At 39.1% G+C, this 22,986-nt stretch overlaps 1 protein-coding gene across 1 annotated transcript; it reads right to left on the bottom strand.

The window, feature by feature from the left end:
- Positions 1–9,156: 9,156 nt before the first annotated feature.
- LOC141281877 (macrophage mannose receptor 1-like) lies at positions 9,157–19,951 on the bottom strand. Its single transcript, XM_073813685.1, has 5 exons — positions 19,827–19,951; positions 18,296–18,334; positions 11,984–12,199; positions 9,773–10,111; positions 9,157–9,526 (listed from the first exon to the last, which is right to left on the bottom strand). The coding sequence occupies exons 2-5, from the start codon at positions 18,330–18,332 to the stop codon at positions 9,159–9,161; spliced, it is 960 nt and encodes a 319-aa protein (XP_073669786.1). The 5' UTR covers positions 18,333–18,334; positions 19,827–19,951; the 3' UTR covers positions 9,157–9,158.
- Between the last annotated feature and the right edge of the window lie 3,035 nt (positions 19,952–22,986).

Here is a 22,986-nt window from a genome sequence, read left to right as displayed (position 1 = left end):
TGTATGCTATCACCATTGAACCATTTCTGGTCCGTCTGAGGAACAATCTGAGTGGCCTATCTATAGTATGTCCTCGCAGTGCAGAATCTGTGTCTGTCAAGCTTACTGCTTATGCGGATGACGTTACGGTTCTTATAAGGTCTTCAAAAGATGTGAAAGAACTGGAAAATTCACTTGAGATCTTTCAGAAAGCTTCTTCCTCCCGCATTAATTGGGAGAAGAGTGCAGCCTTCTCACTGGGAGTTTGGGAAGATGGAGGGCCCCCGGCTCTCCCCCAACGCTGTGTATGGAGTCAGGAGGGCCTTAAGATTCTAGGCGTCTTTCTAGGAACAGAGAGGTACATGAGAAAAAATTGGGACGGCGTTTTTGAAAAAGTGACTGGACGCTTACGCAAATGGGAGTGGATTCTACCCAAACTTTCCTTCAGAGGAAGGGTTTTAGTGGTCAATAATCTGGCAGCTTCAATGATGTGGCACATAGTGAATGTACTTGACCCACCTAAGGATCTGCTTGTTCGTTTACAGAAGGTGTTTGTTAATTTTTTTTGGGATGGGTTTCATTGGGTCCCTCCGGCGACTCTTTATTTGCCAGTGAATGAGGGCGGTCAAGGGTTGATTAATTTGGTTGCTAAAGTTGAAGCCCTGAGACTAAAGGCTGTTCAGAAGCTATTGTACTCACCAGGGTTTACCCCGTGGGTGTCTCTGGGTCTTGCCCTTCTCAGATCTTTTGGTGGGTTGGGGCTGGACAAGCAATTATTTTTAATGTCTGAGTATGGTAAGGTTTTTCCCTTCAATATTAATTTTTATGGCTCCATTTTGGCTTCTTGGTCAGTGTTTAATATCCACAGACGTGACGATTTGCACTTTGGTGTTAATGAACCTCTGTTTTTTAACCCTCTTTTAAGTGGTTTCACATGCAAGTCTAAGACTGTTGTCAGCATCTTTTTGGAAAAAGGGGTATCTACCATAGCTGATCTAATCTGCCTTCCTTCCGGGTCATGGAGGACAGCTGAGTCTATCTGTAGCCAAACAGGCTTTAAATCTGTAAGGATGGTGGAACAGATCCTGGGTGAGCTGAAAACTGCTTTCCCAGCAACCCTTCTCTCTTTTTTAGAGAGTGTATTGTTTAAAGGCTCATATGATAGTTTTTTCCCAATACTGACTGTGTCTCCAAATGTTTCTCTGGATGGTGAGCGGGATACGAAACTGCTCACTTTTAAGTACTTGGAAGGATTTGCTCTTAATGAGGCTGGGAAGGATATACTCTATCAGACTTGTGTCAAAGTCAGGTTTTCCCAAGGAATCATGAACAGAGAGGACTCAAAATGGAGGGCCTATTTGCAGGCTCCCTCCAATTTTTTGCCTTCTTGGAGACTTTTTTATAAAGGCCCTCTGCCTAAGCGTTCTGGGGACTTACAGTGGAGGATTTTACATTGTATCTTACCTACTAACACTCATGTCTCGAAATTTAATTCAAATGTTCTGCCTAAATGCTTGTTCTGTGGTTCTCCTGAAACTGTTTTTCATGTCTTCTCTGAATGCACCAGATTGCTACCGCTGTTTTCTGTTCTGGGAAAAATTCTTAATGATTTGGGTTTTGTTTTTGACATGATGCACTTCATTTTCGGTTGTAAATACTCAAGGGCGCTTATGAAGCAATGTACTGTGGCAAACTTTTTAACGGGTCAAGGGAAGTTAGCAATTTGGAAGTCTCGTAAGCTAGCAAATGAGGGAACAAATGTGAACCTTCTTCAGCTGTTTATGGCTTTGGTGGAGTCCAGGGTTGTTGTGGAGCACAAGTTTTTTCAGTTGACAAAAAATCTCCCAGAATTTGAGTTTAAATGGTGTGTAAATGGGGCTTTAACATCCCTTGGTGAAGATGGAACACTAATTTTTAACTGGTAGACTTTGATTGGGTCAATCAATGTGTCATGTACATTTTATTTGTTTTCCAGCTGTGATTTAGTGTGAATGGATATGTTTTTTCTAATGATTAAATAAAGGGAGTTAAAAGTCAAAAGTCTCTCTCTCTCTCTCTCTCTCTCTCTCTCTCTCTCTCTCTCTCTCTCTCTCTCATGTCAAATTATCCTGCGCGAGAGCGCGTTCTTGAAGTTCAAAGGGAAAAGCGCGTGTTTTCGCGGCAATTGCGTCGCCCAATTCGCGTCATTTGCATCGCCCCATGCTAGGACGCGTGTGGATGCGTCTTTGCATTGACTTTGTATGTAATCTGCTCGCGCAAATACTTTATCTTGTTCCCTTGCTTCATGTTTTTTCCCCTTTATTCTGCCCCAGACGGATAGCTTTGTTTTAAATCAATGGTGGGCATATAATATGCGCATCGTTACCACACTCTTCTGCGTCACGCACACGGCCGTTTCTAAATTTGAAGGCTGCAACCTCCGGATGTCGCATGCATACGTCATCAAGCCTGATTTATTTAAGTTAAATAAGCATTTCATTTGCAAGACATACGCATAATATAACAATTAACCATTAACTAAGAATAATAGTCAACATTATAATTGTTAATATTCTGAAATATGTATTTATGACGCATGTGCAGCCTACAAATGTGACTGATTGAGAAACTGCCTGCATGTTGTCCGAGTACATATCAGTGATTTAAGAAATCATTAAGTATTTTTAAAAACCCGCATAAATTCGGAAGTTTGCAAATTATTTAAATTATAGCGTCTTGTTTTCATTAAACATAATAATAATTTTTCTTTGGTAAAATGGTTTTAAATAATTCTGAGATCAAGAGGGCCCCCTAGTGGTGCGGGGCCCTATGCAAATTGCGTAATTTGCGTATAGGAAAGACCGGCACTGCATTCACTGCTTTCATGATCAACACGTGAGGTAATGGCGGCGGCTGTAAACAAACATTGATAAGTTTATCACGCTTGTCCCTTGTTGTGTTTCTGTCACAGGTCGGAGCGGACCCGAGATAGCTAAAGGGTCACTCCCCTTCCTAGTTTCCACCTCGAGGAGGTTCCCGCTCCGTTTCCGTGATGGGGCCGCTACGTCAATTGCTACAACTCACACACGAATCAAACTGGCATACTCAATGTACACATAACACTGTTATACTTTCAGTACTCACAAGTGATGAATAATACTTCCTCTCTGCGTCTCTTTGGCTCCCCCTCCGTTCAGGTTTTCCTTCGTGTATCACGTAATTCAGTAACTGTTATAAGAGGATTCCACATACGCTCCTATATATCAAGTGAGTCAGACATCTTACATACAACAGGGGTTTTAATCATACTCAGCCCAGCCAAAGATTTATCCGTCTTGATGTCCCAGATACTCGCTTTCTACTCCAATGCAATGTTCCTACTGCACCACCACAATACACAGCCTACCAGACAGCCAAACTGCACCGACACAATACACAGCCAAACCGTACCGCCACAATCTGCCGCAAAACTGAACTCTCTGTGGGACTCCTTATAAACGTCGTCCTCCTCCCTGTCGGCTCCTTCAGCCGTCTTCTTTCCGTTCGCGGAGCGATCCCCGGATCAATGGCGCCGTCTAAGGAGTGGACGTTTAATCCGCCCTTGGTGGAGCGGAGTGTTTCCCAAAGTCAATTCTTTCCCCGAAAATCCACTGCACCCTTACCTTCGTTTTCAGGTCCTCTTTATCCTCCTTCTATCCGTCTCTTCCTCCAATCACAGATCACTGCGTTTATTTGTTACACCTGTATCTTGTTTGCCTGATTTTCTTTCGCGGCGTTTTCCCGGAAGTCCGGTCGGAACCAATCTTCGGAGCTTTTGGTTCCGCCCCCGGAACCCAGATAGCAGTCAGTTCTGGCCCGATTCTGGCTTTTTTCCGCCAGTGTCGGCTGAAAGCAGGACAGATTTTTAGTGTATGCGCCAGAACTGGCCCAGATGAGGAAATAGTATACCAGTAGTAAACACTATTTATAGCTGTTGGCCCGAGTGTAAGCATACTCAGCTGAAGTCCGGGTCTACTAAAGTAGTGTCTCAGTGTAATCGTGCCGAATCTGGCATTGTGTAGTCGGACCGACTACATTGCATTGTGCCTGGACCGATTATGGTTTGATATGATAATGCCAAGATGTGTATGATGTCAGAAATTCAGTATGTGGCCCGATGCCAGTGCAACTGACACATGCCGGTTGTAATGCTGTTTGGCGGCAATTTAAAAATGTTTATGCTTCAGACGGACAGTACTGTATACAGTACACGGCCCGATTCCATGATGTGGCAATCAGCCCTCTAGCTGTTGAACGGCAACATCACGACTGCTGTTATGATTTGAATCAAGCAGAGCACAAAGCTGAGCTCTCGTTCGACACAGACACCATCATCAATAACTGGTAAGTCACTGATTTAGTTTTTATATGTTAAAAATGCATGATAACAATGAAAAGGAATTGTTTGCTACATATTCAAAAGCGTGAATTTTCCTGCACATTTAGCCAGCTATCACGTTAGCTTAAATATTGTTGTTAGTAAGCTGAATCCATTTAAAAAAGATGTAAATAACCAGTCGTCGTCCTCGTGCAGGTTAACAGGTTCTTAATAATCAAGCAGAGAATTCAGACACACGTTCATGTCTTCATAAAAAGGAGCAGTACACACAACCTTATTTGAGCTAAAGTAGTTAAGAAGTTAAAGAGCACCCTGCTGAAAAATCCAGCATCAAACCAGCATGGGAATTATGCTGGTCTTTGCTGGTGGTCACCAGCATAACAGCACCAAAACACAACATATGCTGTGGCTTGCTGGTATGACCAGCATGGGATGCTAGTGCTAATGCTGGTTTAGTGATGGTGCTGGTTTGAGGCTGTTTTAGCTGGTGTTCACTAGCAAACCAGCACCAAAACACAACATATGCTGGTCTTGCTGGTATGCTGTTTTTTTCAGCAGGGCACATATTTTCATATTCACGAATTTACACACCCTTTGATGTGTAAGTGTTAGAGACATGTGAACGATGTGCAAATGTACAAAACCCTACACTGTAAAAAATTTTCTGTAATTATGCAGCTGGTTGCCAGTAACTTACTGTAGAAGTTAAAGACTGAAAATGTTTCATGTTCATTTAACTTGAACAAACTGTTGCCAGTAAATAACATAAATGTAAAATCTACAGTAAGTTACTGGCAGCTAGTTGCCAGTAATACCCAGTAATACTGTAATTTATACAGACATTTTTACAGTGTAAGTAAACAATGACGCCAGTTATCTTCTTCAACTTAAATCTCTTTTCTTGGACTTCAACAAACACACAACAGTTTACTTCTATGGATTGCACACAACTTTTCTTAAATTAGCACACAAAAAAATAGCATGCATCACCTCTTTGATATAAGCAATCAACTACTGTATGACCTGTGTCCTGTATGAAACTATGACCAACTATTAAGACTACAAATCTGTTTCAGGTTAACTGGTTGGGGCTTATTGGCGGGACAGATGTACGAGACTGCACATGGCATTGAAGAGAAAATACTTTATTTGCCACCCTCCAACTCAGAGAGGTAGTGATTGGTAAATATATCTGTTAATTATTTGTTAATAAAAATTAGACATTTCTTTTTAATATGCTCATAAAATGTTAAAGATTTCAGAATGACAATATGGATTCATTATTTTAAAGATGCAGTTCGGAGAAGGTCCCTTACAGTTGTGGAGGGGACAATGAAGAGGTGGCTCGATCGAGAGGGTGGATGCAAGAGACAACTTTAGCAAAAGAAAAGCAGTTAGTGTTAGCGCCTGTGTTTGTGTCTGCAAAGGAGAATGTTTTGTTCTGTAAAAAGAGTGGTGGTGTTTTGGTTAAATGTGTTTAATTTGTTTTAATTACTTGGTTTGTGTGTGAGAGGTGTGTGTGCAGGTGGGTTGGTATATGTGGTTTATGGGGAATAGTGTATAATGACATGTTTAATATGCTATAAACATGCTTTACAGGGACACAATACTAAGTGATACTTTTTCATAGATTAAAGACTTCCAACAGATTTTTGTTATGGTTGGGCTTAGGGACTGGGGTAAGTTAAGGCAATAGAATATACAGTTTGTACAGTATAAAATGCATTGTGTCTATGAAATTGTCCCGGTAAACCACATATGCCAACGTGTGTGTGTGGTGTGTGTGTGAGAGAGAATTTTTTTCTTTAAATGTTAATTAATTTGTTTTACATGTTGTCTCGCTGTAATTGCTTAAGGGGATAGTTCACCCCAAAATTGCAATTTTATCATAAATCACTTCCCCTCTGTCGTTCTAAACCAACAAGTGCTTAGATTGTCTTTAGAACACGTTTTTAGATATTTTTGATGAAAACTGGGAGGCTTCTGTCCGTCCCATTGATTTCAGTTAGTTTTACAATCCGTTTCACAGAAAAGAATGAAAGACATTGCCAAAAAGTTCAGTGTTCCATCAGTATTTCAATGAAAATGTTTTTCAACAGTTTGTTCTTCTCCTTGGTCGTTCAAAGCCTGTTAACGACCAGACTAGGGCGCATCATGCTGACGTCACCTGCTGCTGACGTCACCTGCTGACGTAGTTGCCAGCGTACAGACAGAATAGGCTGCCAAGTAATTTGTACATTAATTTGGGCTGTTTAAGTGTTGTTACAATGTTTGCATTATGCTTTAAAAAAAGAGCGTAGAAAAAAAAACATTGGTAACCACATCAGCAAGTGACGTGAGCTGCAGGTGATGTCAGCAGCATCGCCGTAGTCTGGTCTTGAATACACTTTCAACAACTAAGGAGGAGAACAAATTGTTGAAATCGTTCGTTTTATTTTCTTTGTGCACAAAGTGTTCTTGTCACTTCATAATATTATTATTAAACTACTAATGGAACATGGACCTTTTTGGCGATGTCTTTCATTCTTTTCTGGGAAATGGATTGTGAGACTAACTTAAATCAATGGGACAGACAAAAGCCTCCCGGTTTTCATAAAAAAATTCTAAAAATGTATTCTGAAGACAATCGGAGCACTTGGTTGTTTAGAACGACACAGGGGTAAGTGGTTTATGAGAAAATTATATTTTAAGGGTGAACTATCCCTTTAAATTGTTTATAAAGTGGGTTATGTGCTTGTAAAATGTGTTGTGTAAGAGATATATGTCTGTTTGTATTTGTTGGGTTTTTGTAAAGTGTACTGAATTTGTTAAGAATTAATATGTTCAAAATTACAATGTATTTGGTTAATTGTTGGTACATGTTAAAACATGTTCATATTTATGTATTTGTTAACTGTTAATTCACATTAATGTGATGTGTGTATTTTTTTAATAAAAGGCACTTAATCCTCTTAAATGGGTGTATTTTTCTTGAAAAATAAAAAATATACAATATTTACCCTTTTCTGGGCCACATCTGGCCAGGGACCATGCAGATGTTGTCGGCCATATGAAACAAAGGGTCTGGGCCAGACCTGGGCCAAATAAGCAATTTAAGTCACTTTACAGTGTGCTAGCCAGACCTGGGCCAAATAAGCAATTTAAGTCACTTTACAGTGTGCTAGCCAGACCTGGGCCAAATAAACAATTTAGGTCACTTTACAGTGTGCTGGCCAAATCTGGGCCAAGTCAGTATGTAAGATCTATTTTACTGGGTGTGGGCCACAACTGGCCCAGATTTAATAGTTTGATCCAATTTTTAGTGTGTGGACCAGTTCTGGGCCGGGGACCCAGCCAGAACTGGGCCAGAACTCAAGCAAATATGTGGCCCAGTGGTGGGCCAGGCAGATTTTGCTATCTGGGAAATCGTCACCGTGTGACATTTCTACTATAATGATTACAAAACACAAATAGGAGTCCAGACAACGATAGGCAGTTGTTCTTTTGAGCTTTTTACTGCACAAAAGTAAACCTCTGGCTGGCCAACCAAACACAAACCCTGTGTTCACTTTACGATGGCCAAACAGTACCTTTACCATGATTAGGCTACTATGGTTTTTAAAAGGTAACTTATACTTGTGAAATTAATATAATATAAATATATATATATATATATATATATATATATATATATATATATATATATATATATATATATATATAATGTGTGTGTATTTACATTATATTGAAAAGTAAACCTTATCATGGTTTTACTACAGAGGTAGTTACATTCCTGTTGAACATCCCCACAAGGCTCATTATGTGGCTCATTATTCAACTCTTTTATCTCTCAGCCGTCAATCACTGATTATTCAGGAGCTTTCCCGCCTCCACGCATACAGCCTTTCCCAAGCTAAAGTGTCTTAGAAATTGTAAATCAATATCTTGCTTTATGTGATTGAGTAGGCCATATGATTTTCACATCATTTTGTAGAAAAAACTCTAGACTACTAGATCCTGTTTTGAAAAGTCTTGGGAAAACATGTTTAGAATGAGTTTTGTGGAGTTATATCAGTGAGTTAAAAATTTAGCTTTTTCAAAAACCACGCATAAACATTTTTCTCTCAAAAATACAAACATGTACATACATGTTGATTATATGATATTGTAGCCCAGTTTGTGATGAACACAGTGTTATGAGACTTTTGCCATTAATATGTTTTTAAACAACTGAAAAAAGCACAAATGTCAGTGCATGTCAAAACTTCCCCAGGGCCCTAAAAACCCCTTAGACCCCAGAGGGTTAATAGCGCTCATCATCGATCATAACTTACTGAGTGAATCTACTTCATATAAAGTTACTTCATGAACTCTCTGTGGAGTGAAACCAAATAAACTGTGTTCATTTAACTGTACAGTAGAGATAAATACTGACTGTAGATTAATTTATTTAATACATGAACCCAACACATACAGAATATAATCCAATCTTTATTGTATTTCATTTGACATACAGGATCATCTGTGTCAGAGATTCAGATACAAGCAGACATTTCTAAAGAGAAAAACACAAACACACATCTGTATAATCTGTTTATAAAACTATTAACACAAACTCATATGATTCACCTAACATCCAGAAATACATTTCATTTCACTTAAACTCATCACCTAAAATAATTAAAATAATTTTTTACCCATTACTAAAACCCAAAAGATGACATAAGTGTGTAAACAAAAGATGATTTACCACAGAGATTAGTTTAATCTTATAATAATATATATGTAATATGTATTAAAACACAAATTAAAGAGAAAGTGATGAACACAAACATATATCATATCATTCTGAATCATATGTGATGCAGATGAAGTTGAGTTTGTCAGTATCAGGACGACTGATCCACTGATGATCTCCTTCACGCTGAACAGCTCCAGATCTCACTACAGGATCACAGTCCTCTACTGATGTCCCTGGAGCCCATTTCTGATAGCACACCGGCTCTCCATTCACCCAGAACCAAATCCCCACACTACAGGAGTGACGTAACCCCATCCATACGGACGAAGTAGAGTTCTGATGTTCAATCACTTCTGTCACCCAGCGCTGAATCTCATCTGAAACAACTGAAACCAGATCCACATGATGCTGTCTGCAGTAAACCAGAGCTTCAGGCCAACTCATTGTCTCATTGATCAATATCAGATTATCTACAAACACAAACATACAGGACAAACACTGTGAATGATCTCAGATCAGTTTAATAATTCTGTCATTAAACACACACAGACTATAAGAACTATAGAGAGATGATAGGAGAGGAAGAGGTGCAGATGAGATTTACAAATGAATCAAATCACACAAACAACACCAGACCACACGACTGACAACACAGAAACACATCTGATGAGATTATAAGATGAAGATTTGTGAAGTGTTTGTGAAGATCTGCTCACCTTCATGACACACAAAACTACGAGAGGCACTGCAGGACGCATCATTCCATTGATCCAGATCATTCATCTGGACTTCTGTACATTGTGGACCTTTACCACCATTAGGTTCACCAGACTTCCAGTGTCTGAAGGAGGAGTCACTGTTATCTGACCACTCCCATGAATCACTGAACAGACCAATCCAGACTTCATTATTGTTATTATTAATTTTTGTCTGAATCTTATCATTCTCAGTTTCATTCCTCACACTGGTCAGATCAGTATGATGCTGTCTACAGAAACTCTGAGCTTCTCTCCATGTTTTTTCAGATGTGTTATAGAAGTAATCTTTGCTGCTCTCTGAAAGTAAAGAAAGATTGTTGAAATAATTTTCATTCATTCTCACAACACTTGTGGGCTTTCCACACTGGAAAAAGTTAACCCTGGGTTATTCTAAACCCTATGTTAACAGAATCCTGGGTTATCTGTTTCACACTGTTCATACTTAACCACGGGTTAAAAATAAGCCTGGGTATTCATAAGCTAAGGTTTCACACTGTGCATTCTGACTCCCTGGGTTAATGTTTTTATTTGCATATTTGCAGTTTCTGTCACGATTGGATAAAAAGCGATGTCAAACTGACCGAATTACACATTTTATGACTATTTAATCTAATTCTTAAAGGGCACATGACATTTCATATTTTATTGTTTTATACTATTGTCGGAGGTCTTACTAATGATGATTGCGTGTTTTTTTTACATCCAAAAACATCAAAAGCAATAAGTAATCGGCTATTTTGTATCCTGGTTTAGAGGCTGACTTGAGAAATGCTCAGTTTTGATGGGCGGACTGCATTGATGACTTGGACTTGTATTTTATCATAAACCCTTTCCAGGCTTGTGCAACATGACACAACGAACACATATTTTGGACTCACAAGCAACACACGACACTCCGAAAACATATTTGGACTTTCGGAGTTGAAGTCACTGGCTCATCTGAGCTGACTTTTTTTCAAAGGCAGAGAAGCATACACAGGGCTCAGTTTACACCTATCACCGTTTTTAACCAATTGGGGAACATAAACAGGCTGGAGGAACTCATCGTAATGTTAAAAAACCTCATAAAGGGAAATTTTCATGCCATGTGCCCTTTAATGTTACACACATTGCTTAACAGAATAAGCACAGAAAATGTGATCTGCAGTTTGTATGCTCGTAAACAGATTTTTCATTTAAATGATAAAACTACCCCATATATAAAGCAAGCATGTCATTCTTGGTGTAAACAAATGACAAAAAGTAATGAACATTTGAACAACCTTGATCTAAAATCCAAAACATCCAATGGGATGGCGTTTTAAATAACTGCTTGTCGCCCACTTTCGCATTAGTGACAGAACAGGTAGCAAGTCTTTCTTGGCTGTTTTAAGTCTCCTGGGATGTCATTTTTACTCATATTCAAGTGTTTTCACTAGACAGATGGTGATATGAGGGACGTGCTCTTCAGTTTGTGATTGGCTGTCTGTTGCTAAGCATCGAGTCACAACATTATAACCCTGCTTTGTTTCACACTGCATGTTTTTGGCACCAAATGCGGGGTGAACCCTGCAAAAGTGGAGCTAACCCTGCTTCAGCGCAGGGTTTCATAACTCTGGGTTAATTTCAGGGATAACCCTGCTTCTAAATTACAAGTGTGAAACGCTGCTTAACCCAGGGTTAAAGCAGGGATTAGAGTGAAGATAACCCACGGTTAAGCGCAGTGTGAATGTGAATCTCTTTTCATCTATAAGTCTTGAGTTACTGTTTGTACTTGTGTTTTACTATTGGTAAGATGTGTTGGTAACTATAATGATGATATAAATGATGGTTTGTAATGAATGAGAATAAACAGCTGAAGTGTGTAGTTTAGTGTAGTTTACAGAAGAGTGAATGTGTCGAATATAAACTCACTTCATGTTATTTCTTTTTCCTAACTGTGATGAAGTTTATTATTGTTGTCTTATGTTTAATTTTACATCTCATCATGTTTTGTTAAGTGAAGGTTTTCTGTAATGTTATGAAGCTGAACTCACCGTTGAAGCAGATGACTCAAATGAACATCACAGTCCTTATAATGCCATTTTCCATTTCTCATACAAGCACATTTATTTTTATCATCTGGATATCCAACTTCCCAGTTTGTATAGTTCACAGTGTCAACCATAGACCACTTCCATGTATATACACCTGTATTCTTCAGTCCAATCCAGAAGCTCACATCATTACTCTTCTTCACAGCGCTGTCCTTCACTTTACTCATCAGCTCATTCATGTCATTCATGTTGTTGACTGTGGCCAGATCTGTGTAGTTTTCTCTGCAGTATCTCTGAGCTTCAGTCCAGTTCATCTTCATGTTTATATAGTAATACCGGCGCTGACTGCATTCAGATACTGAACAGAGAGCTATGAAAGAGAGCGTTTGATTCTTTATTAAAACACACTGTAAGAAATCCAATTAATGAAATGTTGGACAGGCAAAAATATATAAGTTAAACCAATTTTCTTGTTTGGGTTTAGTTGAGAAGACATATTATTTTAAGTCTAGATAAATCTGTGTTTAAAACATTAAATGAATGGTTATTTTCAAATCCAGTCAACATTCAGAATGGCTAGTGTTGACTGAACTAATTAAGACAAATCTGGTCAATATGTGGACTTATGACAGCTTTGTTTCCTGACAACAAAATGCTCCTAATATTACTGTTATTTGGTCACAAAATGTAATTGTAAGAATTATGTAGGCGTGAATGTATGTGCTTAAAGTTTAAATATGCGGTCGGTTAATAAAGATAGCGTCTATTTAAAAATGTGCTCGGACACTTTCGGACAGAGATGAGCTCCATATGAGCTCCATAAGCGCTCACACCCCGCCCAGTGCAGCCTCGCCTCGGCAAGCCCATCAGAAATCGACTGCTGGCTCTGATATCTCTGTGGCGTTTAAACGTGATTTAATTCATTTTAATTTCTCATACTTAATAATGAAAGGGTTATGTTTTAAATCATATTTAGGATTGCACTTCATTGATATCGCTGTTGAGTGATGTTTCATATATTTTACATTTGTTATAACCGGGCTTCCTGCGAATTTGAACTTCAGAGCTGAAGGAGCGGGTGGAGAAATAGTCCCAATATCATAACAATCTTAAATGAAATTTCTAAATATACCCATGTGTGTGTGTGTGTGTGTGTGTGTGTGTGTGTGTGTGTGCGCGTGCAACCTGCTCGCGTGTGTGTATGTATGTGCGTGCATTTTGAATTTAAAATGTCTTAACTCGGAAGGATCTGGATCACAGGTCATTTAATCTGAGATCAATCCGCACGTAACACCCGGAATCACTTACTGTTTCACACAATGACACAAGTCATCAGCCGTTTCCTCAAGTTCACCTCAAGTACAGTAAGTGGAATTTTAAACTATTAATTGGCATAGACGCAAATACTCGACGTTTTTGTAAAGAATATAATATATATATATAAAGGTGTGTTATGTTATGTGTCCGAGGTAAAGTGGAGGTATTTTAGTTAAGATAATCTGGTTTACCGGACAGGGTTTAGGACTTGGTCTTAATTATAATTGGGACATTTTTACAAACAACCCTTATAAAATACAATACTGGCGTGCATTTTGAGACAAAACAAAAGCACTCATATGTTAAGAGATGTCAGTATTTTAGTCAGTGATAAGCCCTGTCCGAGAAAACCACCCAATAGTGTTTAATTCAATTAATGTTACGTGTGATGTCTGAGGGAAATTTGGCCTAACGTTAACGTTATTTTAGGGAATAAAGTCTTTCACCGTCAAGCTTTATTATATTAAACATGTATTTATGTATGTGTGTGTGTGTGTGTGTATTTATATTTCTCTGTTTTTTAAACCAGAGCGGTGATGATGTGTGAGAGGCAGACCAGAGGGCTATTTTATAAAACTAGATTTCAAAATAAGCCAGGCTTATTTTGTTAAGTCTGGCTTATTGCTGGTGGATTTTGTTTCATAAAACAAACTTGAACTAGTTCAACCCCGGTTACTATGGAAACTTATGCTTGGAAACTAGCCTGGTCCAGGGCAGGCTAACTGTTAGGCTAAGCCTCAGTTGTTGCTTAACTAGACTTCCACTAACACTGAACTGTAAATGCAATGATATTACAGCTGACTCTTTGACATTTTATTTGACTTTATTAACCCCTATTAATCTAACAATTAAAGAAAATCATAAATTCTGTTACAATAATAATTAATACAATATAGACATGTGTTTCATAATATGGTATATTATAGGCCTATATCAAATGTTAAATATAAATGATAATCTTAACTACCCCAAAATAAGGATAATAGCCACAGCAGTAAAATTTGTATCTAAATTTAAGATGTATCTAAATCAATATAATTGCAGTGTATTGATGAAATATATATATTTTTAATTCAGCTTGTCTGTTATACAGAAAGGAGATTTAATTTAAATATACAACACACACAAGTCAAGTACAGTCATTGAATTTTTTTATGCTTGGTGTGCATAAAAATGCACATTATTTTAAAGATCTACAATATTTGTATCTTTCTCTAGTTGTAACATTTTTCTTGAATTGTAAAAAATTCTTTATGGTATCTGCATGTCTGAAGGAACACAATAATGATGTGATGGTATGCTCTTGGCATTTTGTTGTAATGAGTTAAAACTCTTTTTTGCCTGTGATCCCAGAGAAGATTGTTAGTGTCCTGCAGACAATAATTGTTCACCACACAAGTAGGCTTCAGACTTACAGTATAAGGGGTTGTGTACACCAAAACTTTTACGCCCGCGGCCGCCGCATGTTTTCAATTGTTTCCAATGGAAGCTCTGCGTTTTTCAAATAAGCCAGCAGCTAGCGGGTTTTTTCCGTGCTCGGCGCTGAGCGTCGAAAGTTGAAAGAGATTCAACTTTGGGAGAAAAGCTCCGCTCGTCAATGTCAGTTCTCACACGGCCGCCCAATCACAGTGGAGGAGGGGCGGGACATTACCACAGCAACCAACCGGCTCGCAGCTGAAGTATCACAGCTATCAAAGCGCTCAGCTGAAGAAAGCTGGCACTCAGCTGAAAAACAGCTGGCATTCGGCGTCCTCAAGGCGTTTTCAGCCGCGTTTAAAAGTTTTGGTGTGTCCAGCCCCTAAATGTGCTTATACCTCAGGCCTCTCGTCAACTGATCCTCACCCTGAAACCATTAATGAAACTCGGTTTATCTATCAACACTACACTGTAAAAAAATTCTGTAGAACTTACAGTATTACTGTCAGCTGTTTGCCAGTAACTTACTGTAGATTTAAATGTATGTTATTTACTGGCAACAGTTTGTTCAAAGTTAAATCAACATTAACACATCTATTTAAAGAATAAAACTATAAAATAACAGCCTCATGCAAAGCATTCTGGGAATCAAAATATGAAGGAAACAACAGAAAAAGGTTCATGAGGATTTCTGGTTCCCAAAATGCTTTGCATGAGGCTGTTATTTTATAGTTTTATGCTGTAAAATCATAGACTTGTTAATGTTTAATGTTCATTTAACTTTGAACAAACTGTTGCCAGTAAATAACATACATTTAAATCTACATAAGTTACTGGCAAACAACTGCATAACTACAGCTAATTTTTTAACAGTGTGATAATAAACCTGTGGTTTAAAATCTCTCATACTCCCAGGGTTTAACATGATGCTCTATAACGCACACATAATTTGCCATCAAAAATATTTTGAGTTACATGTCATGTAATAATGATTGGTCAAGAATATGTGTAACATATATCATTTTACACAATCATTACTTGTACTCCTGTAAATTCAGAAAAGAAGATTTTTCCCCCCATCATTCTCTCAGTGACCCTATTTTTTTCTTTCAAGAAGAGTTCATCTGCAGGAGTAAAGCTGTGCTGCTGATAGATGTCAGTGCTCTCCTCACTGCCAGTCAACATCTAACATTATGAAATTAGACACTTCTAGCATATGATTATGCTTAAATCAACTACACTTCTTATGAACAATATATTTATGTTTTATTTTCACCTGTTACTTTTTTGTCCACTCAAGTTGCTGCTTGAGGATGTTGCTGGGAGCATGCGCATTCCAACTAGCCGGTGTTTTCGCAGACATTTTCAACCTCTCCCTCTGTCTGTCTGTGGTTCCCTCGTGCTTCAAAAAATCCATCATTGTGCCAATACCAAAGAAAAATAAGATCACATGCTTGAATGATTGGAGGCCCGTTGCTCTCACACCCATCTTCAGTAAGTGTTTTGAGAAACTTGTCAGAGATTACATCTGTTCTGTGCTGCCTGCCTCACTAGATCCACTACAATTTGCATATCGCAGCAACCGTTCTACAGACGATGCTATTGCTTTCACCCTACACACTGCTCTCACCCACCTGGAAAATAAGAACACCTGTGTAAGAATGCTGTTCGTGGACTACAGCTCAGCATTTAACACCATAGTGCCTGCCACACTTGTTGCGAAGCTCCAGACTCTGGGTCTAAACAGATCTCTGTGCAGCTGGATCCTGGACTTCCTAACAGGCAGAAGTCAGGTGGTCAGAATGGGCAACAACACTTCATCCCCGCTGACCCTCAGGACTGGTGCTGCTCAGGGCTGTGTCCTCAGCCCGCTCCTGTACTCCCTGTACACACATGACTGCACAGCCACACACAGCTCCAACGTCATCATCAAATTCGCTGATGACACAACGGTGATAGGCCTGATCACTGACAACGATGAGACAGCCTACAGAGAGGAGGTGAGCACCCTGACAAAATGGTGTCAGGAGAACCATCTCTCGCTCAACATCGACAAGACCAAGGAGCTGGTGGTGGATTTCAGGAGACAGAGCAGAGAACACAAACCCATCACCATTGACAAGACACCTGTGGAACGGGTAAGCAGCTTTAAGTTTCTCGGCGTTAACATCAGCGAAGATCTCACCTGGTCTACCCACACTGATGCAGTGCTGAAGAAGGCACACCAACGCCTCTTCTTCCTGAGACGGCTGAGGAAGTTTGGAATGAGCCCCAGCATCCTCAGATCTTTCTACACCTGCACTATTGAGAGCATCCTGACGGGCTGCATCACTGCCTGGTTTGGAAACAGCACCGCTGGCAACCGCAAAGCTCTGAAAAGGGTCGTGCGAACTGCCAGCCACATTGTTGGAGGTGAGCTTCCCTCCCTCCAGGACATCTACACCAGGCGGTGTATAAGGAAATCCCGGAGGATCATCAGTGACTCCAGCCATCCGTCCCACAGACTGCTCTCTCTGCTACCCTCAGGAAGACGTCTCCGCAGCATCCGATCCCACACTAGCCGACTGCGGGATAGCTTTTTCCCTCAGGCTATTAGACTAATGAACAGTCAAAAGGGATAGCTTTTTCCATCAGGCTATCAGACTAACGATCAGTCAGAACTAATACACCCCACAGCATACTTCACAACATGGTATGCCACACACTGCACTTTAACTTTAACAGCCCAACACCGAACTATTTAATACAATAATCTATCTGAACTATTTAATACAATAATCTACCTGAACTATTTAGGACAATAATCTACCTGCTCCCACTGGACATAACATTTCTGTGTCCAGCTCAAGTACACTCTGTTGCACCTAAGCAGAATTTCATTTTCATGCGTAATTATGTCTACATAATGCAAGCGTACATTCTGTGTATAATGTATAATTCTGTGTACATTTTGTGTACATTCTGTGTATAATGTGTAGTGCTAACTGTATGTATGTCTAATAGTACACCGTGTGTACTGACTATTTGTATGTGCATATTGCACATCTTTACCTGTTAAATGTGCATATTGCACATTTTTTATCTGTTTTCTTTTTGGTTATATGTTAACTAATTCTGCAATTTCTGGAGCACGCTCCCAAGAATTTCACTCACCAAGGCACATGTGCTATGATGATGTGACAATAAAAGTGATTTGATTTTGATTTGCTTTTGAAATGAACCCCCAAATAAAAGAAAAATGTAAATTTAAGTTATGTTTAAAGTTAAATCTATTAAAATCTTTCATCTGCTAAATATTTATTATATAGGTGACTTAGTAACCTAGATATTGTCTTTTAAAAGTTAAGATCTGTGTTATATTTAAAAAGTACAGTATATAAAAATACAGAAAAAGTAAAAGCAAAACAGAGCCACACGAGCATTGACGGGGATTAAACCCAGATCGTTGAATGGGCTGTTGAGATTACTGACCACTTTTTTAAAGATTCAACTGATTAAAACATTTTAGTTGAATGAACTGTAAGACTAGTTGAGTAAACATACTTTTTTATATTTAAGTCAAGTTTGGGCCAGCTAAAAAACAACAATCCAGGTAACACTTTGGAGACAGAAATTGAGTGAACGTAAAATTTCTGTGGAACTAGTTACTAAAAAATTATTCATTGAGCCAACAATTTATTTTTACAGTGCAGTCAGTTCACATGACATTATAAACCAGACACACATCACTCACCAATGACAAGAAGTCTGAAATATAGAGATTCATCCATTTCTGAAGAAGAAAAACATTGAAAAACTAAATGTCAGTTTTCTTAGACTCATCTTAGAAATGTAAGAAATAAATCTTTTATTTTTGTAAGGGTGGATTCACTGCATTGATTCAAGCTGAAATGACTAAAGAAAAATTAAAAGGAAGATGGTGTAAAACTGTGTATTTCTAGTCAATTATTACCCTTCTGCAACTTATACCAGCAATGGAAATAAGCACAGTTATGATAGCAAAATATATGGGAAAGCATTGCTAGAATAAGAATATATTGTATTGCAATAGATAGCATCTAAGGAGTGGCGGCTGGTGACTGCTCTTCCGAGGGGTGCAAATTCAAAATTTATGTTTGTTGCATCATGTGAACCTGCTGCACACGCGTCGAAAGGATTTATGATTAAAGAGACACTCGTCTTCACAACACTCACTTAACACTATATGCATGTTGTGGCGAGCTTCGCATCGTGCACCCTCGAAAAGAAGTCACCGGCCGCCACTGCGTCTAAGTAACATTCAATCAAAACTAAACAACAGATTCATAAGTCAAAAGGTTTAATAACAGTACTGGCTTAACGTTACAATTGAATTGGTCACACATGAAATTGTATATAACACATGTACAATAAACTGTTTCCATTGTGTATGAGATATTACCTGATAGTATAGAGAACAGAGAAATAAAGAAAGTTTAGAAGAAAGAAATACACCATTGAAAACCTGAACCCCAGAGCTTAGGTGAAGAAGAAGAAGAAGAAGAAGAAAAGAGCATCTGATCTCCTCAATGAACACACAAATGAAGATGAAAGAGGAAGGCAATGGGGGTGATAGAGTAATAATTCCTACATTTTCAATCCTACACATTTATTCTCTTTTGTTTTGAAGTTAAAAACCTATGCTGTGAGCCCAAGATTATTACAGTTTTCTTTCATTTGGTGACAAAGCATTGTTCAATACTGAAACCACATTTCCAAAATCTTCATACAGTCTGCACTCTAAAAACAAACGGTGCTTAATAGCACTAAAAGTTGTTCTTGGCTCGTAATCATAGAGGAACCATTTTAAGTGCCGTATAGCACCAGTGAAGTACCTGTGTAGCACCGGTGTAGAACCATAAGTGGTGCTATACCCCCATATGGTTCTTCATGGGTGCATAGGTGCTACTGTATATGGCACTTAAATGGTTCCTCTATCATGACGAGCCAAGATTCACTTTTAGAGCTATTTAGCACCGTTTGTTTTTAAAGTGTACTGTTAGCCAAACAGTTACTTTTATTTTAAACGTTTGAATGATATAAATCACTATTTCATTATAGAATAGAACATTTCACTTTATTGAATAAACTAAATCATATGTGAATGAATCAGAAACGATGCAGTTTTCTTTATTTCAAAATTGAAATGACAGTAATTATAGTATTACAGTAATTATACACCCCACATTCATTGCCTATAGTAAAGTCACTAAATATGAATTTAAGTGAGTTTTAGTTGTTCTTACTTTTGATGTTGTGTGTTTCTCTTCTGAATCTGTTGTTTATCTGTCTGTGTGTTTAGATGTCATTATATTATATCTGCTCTTAAACACCTCCCATCATTGCTGTATTTTTAATAAGGTCTTATTTTCATATCCTTCTTATTTGTATAATTTCCACCTGTTGTCCTGTTGTCTGTTATGACTCTGATGATCTAATTGATGTTTGTCAACAGTGAATAATCAAATGAGAAGATACAGATGAGGTAGATGAGATGTGTTTTTATGAATAAATAACATGTAAAGGACAAAATAATAAACAGACACATTCTTTCTTAAAGTTGAAACCCTAATAAGTTATTATTAATAATACAATTAAGTTCTGGGTCTCTAGAAAACTTGTATATTTAAGTTCACTAAACTTGATGGCCACATTGACTGAACTTAAATAATTTAGGTCACCAAACTAGCAGTTTGTATAGTGCACTTAAACAATTAACTTCACTTGGTGTTCATATAGACTGAACTTAAATTGTAATTTAGATTGTATAACAAGATGTCTCCACAGAAACACACAACATTGTTCACTTGGATCTTCATTATTGTGAAAAGAAATACAATAATAATCAAACATTTTCAAGCAGAAAGGCTTATGGGTTTTCCTTGTGACTTCTGCAATGATAGTTTATTGCACTTACATTTCTTAGTTTAGGATTTTTGTACTTAAGTTAAGTTAAATAATGTTCATATTACTTGTTTTTTTTAAGTACAATCATCAGGGCTTTCAGTGTTTATTATATAAGTTGTATTTTTACAGTACTGAACACAATTCATCTGCTATCATCTCTACTGTCTGTGTGTCTGAATTCATCATCATTACAAAAAAAAAAAACTCATGATGTCAAATCTAGAAGTGTTGTGAATGTTAACCATCAGTAAAGAGATGAGATTTCACTAAAGATTCACACAAAGATGTTGTATAGCTTCAGAGGACTGATAAAATACACAATTTGTATAGACTTTAATGATGTTTTTGTGTTGTTGTCAGGGCTGACAGAAAACAGAGTGAAATATTGCTGTCGATATCTGCATTCATGTCCTCTATTCAAATAACTTTTGCCTGAGGGTCCGGACTGACAGAAGTTCATTTTATTAATTAAAGTCCTCACAGCATATCCAAATTATTTCTTCGTCCAAAGACTTTGCATTAAATATAGACGAGATAAATAGACAAAATCAGCCATATCAAAAAGTGGTGGGGACATGTCCCCAGTGTAAATGACACCTATGAGTATGATGCATGATCACTGTAATCTCAAAAAGTTTTTTATAAGAATAATTTACAAATATGCAAAAAAAAAAAAAAAACAGGAGATAACGAATTTACAAACATGTAGAGAGGCATTTCAGCACTCAGACAGCGCCGTGACTCCCTGAGTGTTTTAAAACATACAGTATTACTTAAAAGCTGTACTCATCTCACCATGTCTTTGTGTATCTACAGTTGAATATGCTATTAAATCAACAGAGAACACAACTGTTCTCTGTAAATTAAATGTTTGGTCAACATAAGGGGCTGGACACACCAAAACTTTTAAACGCGGCTGAAAACGCCTTGAGGACGCCGAATGCCAGCTGTTTTTCAGCTGAGTGCCAGCTTTCTTCAGCTGAGCGCTTTGATAGCTGTGATACTTCAGCTGCGAGCCGGTTGGTTACTGTGGTAATGTCCCGCCCCTCCTCCACTGTGATTGGGCGGCCGTGTGAGAACTGACATTGACGAGCGGAGCTTTTCTCCCAAAGTTGTATCTCTAAGGGGCTGGACACACCAAAACTTTTAAACGCGGCTGAAAACGCCTTGAGGACGCCGAATGCGAGCTGTTTTTCAGCTAAGTGCCAGCTTTCTTCAGCTGAGCGTTTGGTAGCTGTGATACTTCAGCTGCGAGCCGGTTGGTTGCTGTGGTAATGTCCCGCCCCTCCTCCACTGTGATTGGGCGGCCGTGTGAGAACTGACATTGACGAGCGGAGCTTTTCTCCCAAAGTTGAATCTCTTTCAACTCTCGACGCTCAGCGCCGAGCGCGAAAAAAACGCAGAGTGCCGGTTTTCAGCGCGGAAAAAACCCGCTAGCTGCTGGCTTATTTGAAAAACGCCGAGCTTCCATTGGAAACAATTGAAAACATGCGCCGGCCGCGGGCGTAAAAGTTTTGGTGTACACAACCCCTTAGGGGCTGGACACACCAAAACGTTTAAACGCGGCTGAAAACGCCTTGAGGACGCCGAATGCCAGCTGTTTTTCAGCTGAGTGCCAGCTTTCTTCAGCTGAGCGCTTTGATAGCTGTGATACTTCAGCTGCGAGCCGGTTGGTTACTGTGGTAATGTCCCGCCCCTCCTCCACTGTGATTGGGCGGCCGTGTGAGAACTGACATTGACGAGCGGAGCTTTTCTCCCAAAGTTGTATCTCTAAGGGGCTGGACACACCAAAACTTTTAAACGCGGCTGAAAACGCCTTGAGGACGCCGAATGCGAGCTGTTTTTCAGCTAAGTGCCAGCTTTCTTCAGCTGAGCGTTTGGTAGCTGTGATACTTCAGCTGCGAGCCGGTTGGTTGCTGTGGTAATGTCCCGCCCCTCCTCCACTGTGATTGGGCGGCCGTGTGAGAACTGACATTGACGAGCGGAGCTTTTGCTCCCAAAGTTGAATCTCTTTCAACTCTCGACGCTCAGCGCCGAGCGCGAAAAAAACGCAGAGTGCCGGTTTTCAGCGCGGAAAAAACCCGCTAGCTGCTGGCTTATTTGAAAAACGCCGAGCTTCCATTGGAAACAATTGAAAACATGCGCCGGCCGCGGGCGTAAAAGTTTTGGTGTACACAACCCCTTAGGGGCTGGACACACCAAAACGTTTAAACGCGGCTGAAAACGCCTTGAGGACGCCGAATGCCAGCTGTTTTTCAGCTGAGTGCCAGCTTTCTTCCGCTCTGCACTTTGGTAGCTGTGATACTTCAGCTGCGAGCCGGTTGGTTGCTGCGGTAATGTCCCGCCCCTCCTCCACTGTGATTGGGTGGCCGTGTGAGAACTGACATTGACGAGCGGAGCTTTTCTCCCAAAGTTGAATCTCTTTCAACTCTAGACTCTCAGCGCCGAGCGCGTGAAAACCGCCGAGCGCCGGTTTTCAGCGCGGAAAAAACCCGCTCG

This window comes from Paramisgurnus dabryanus, chromosome 2, assembly GCF_030506205.2.
Source record: "Paramisgurnus dabryanus chromosome 2, PD_genome_1.1, whole genome shotgun sequence".
Lineage (NCBI taxonomy): Eukaryota > Metazoa > Chordata > Actinopteri > Cypriniformes > Cobitidae > Paramisgurnus > Paramisgurnus dabryanus.
The sequence above is the reverse complement of the archived record's forward strand: the minus strand, read 5'-3'. Positions and strand labels throughout refer to the sequence as shown.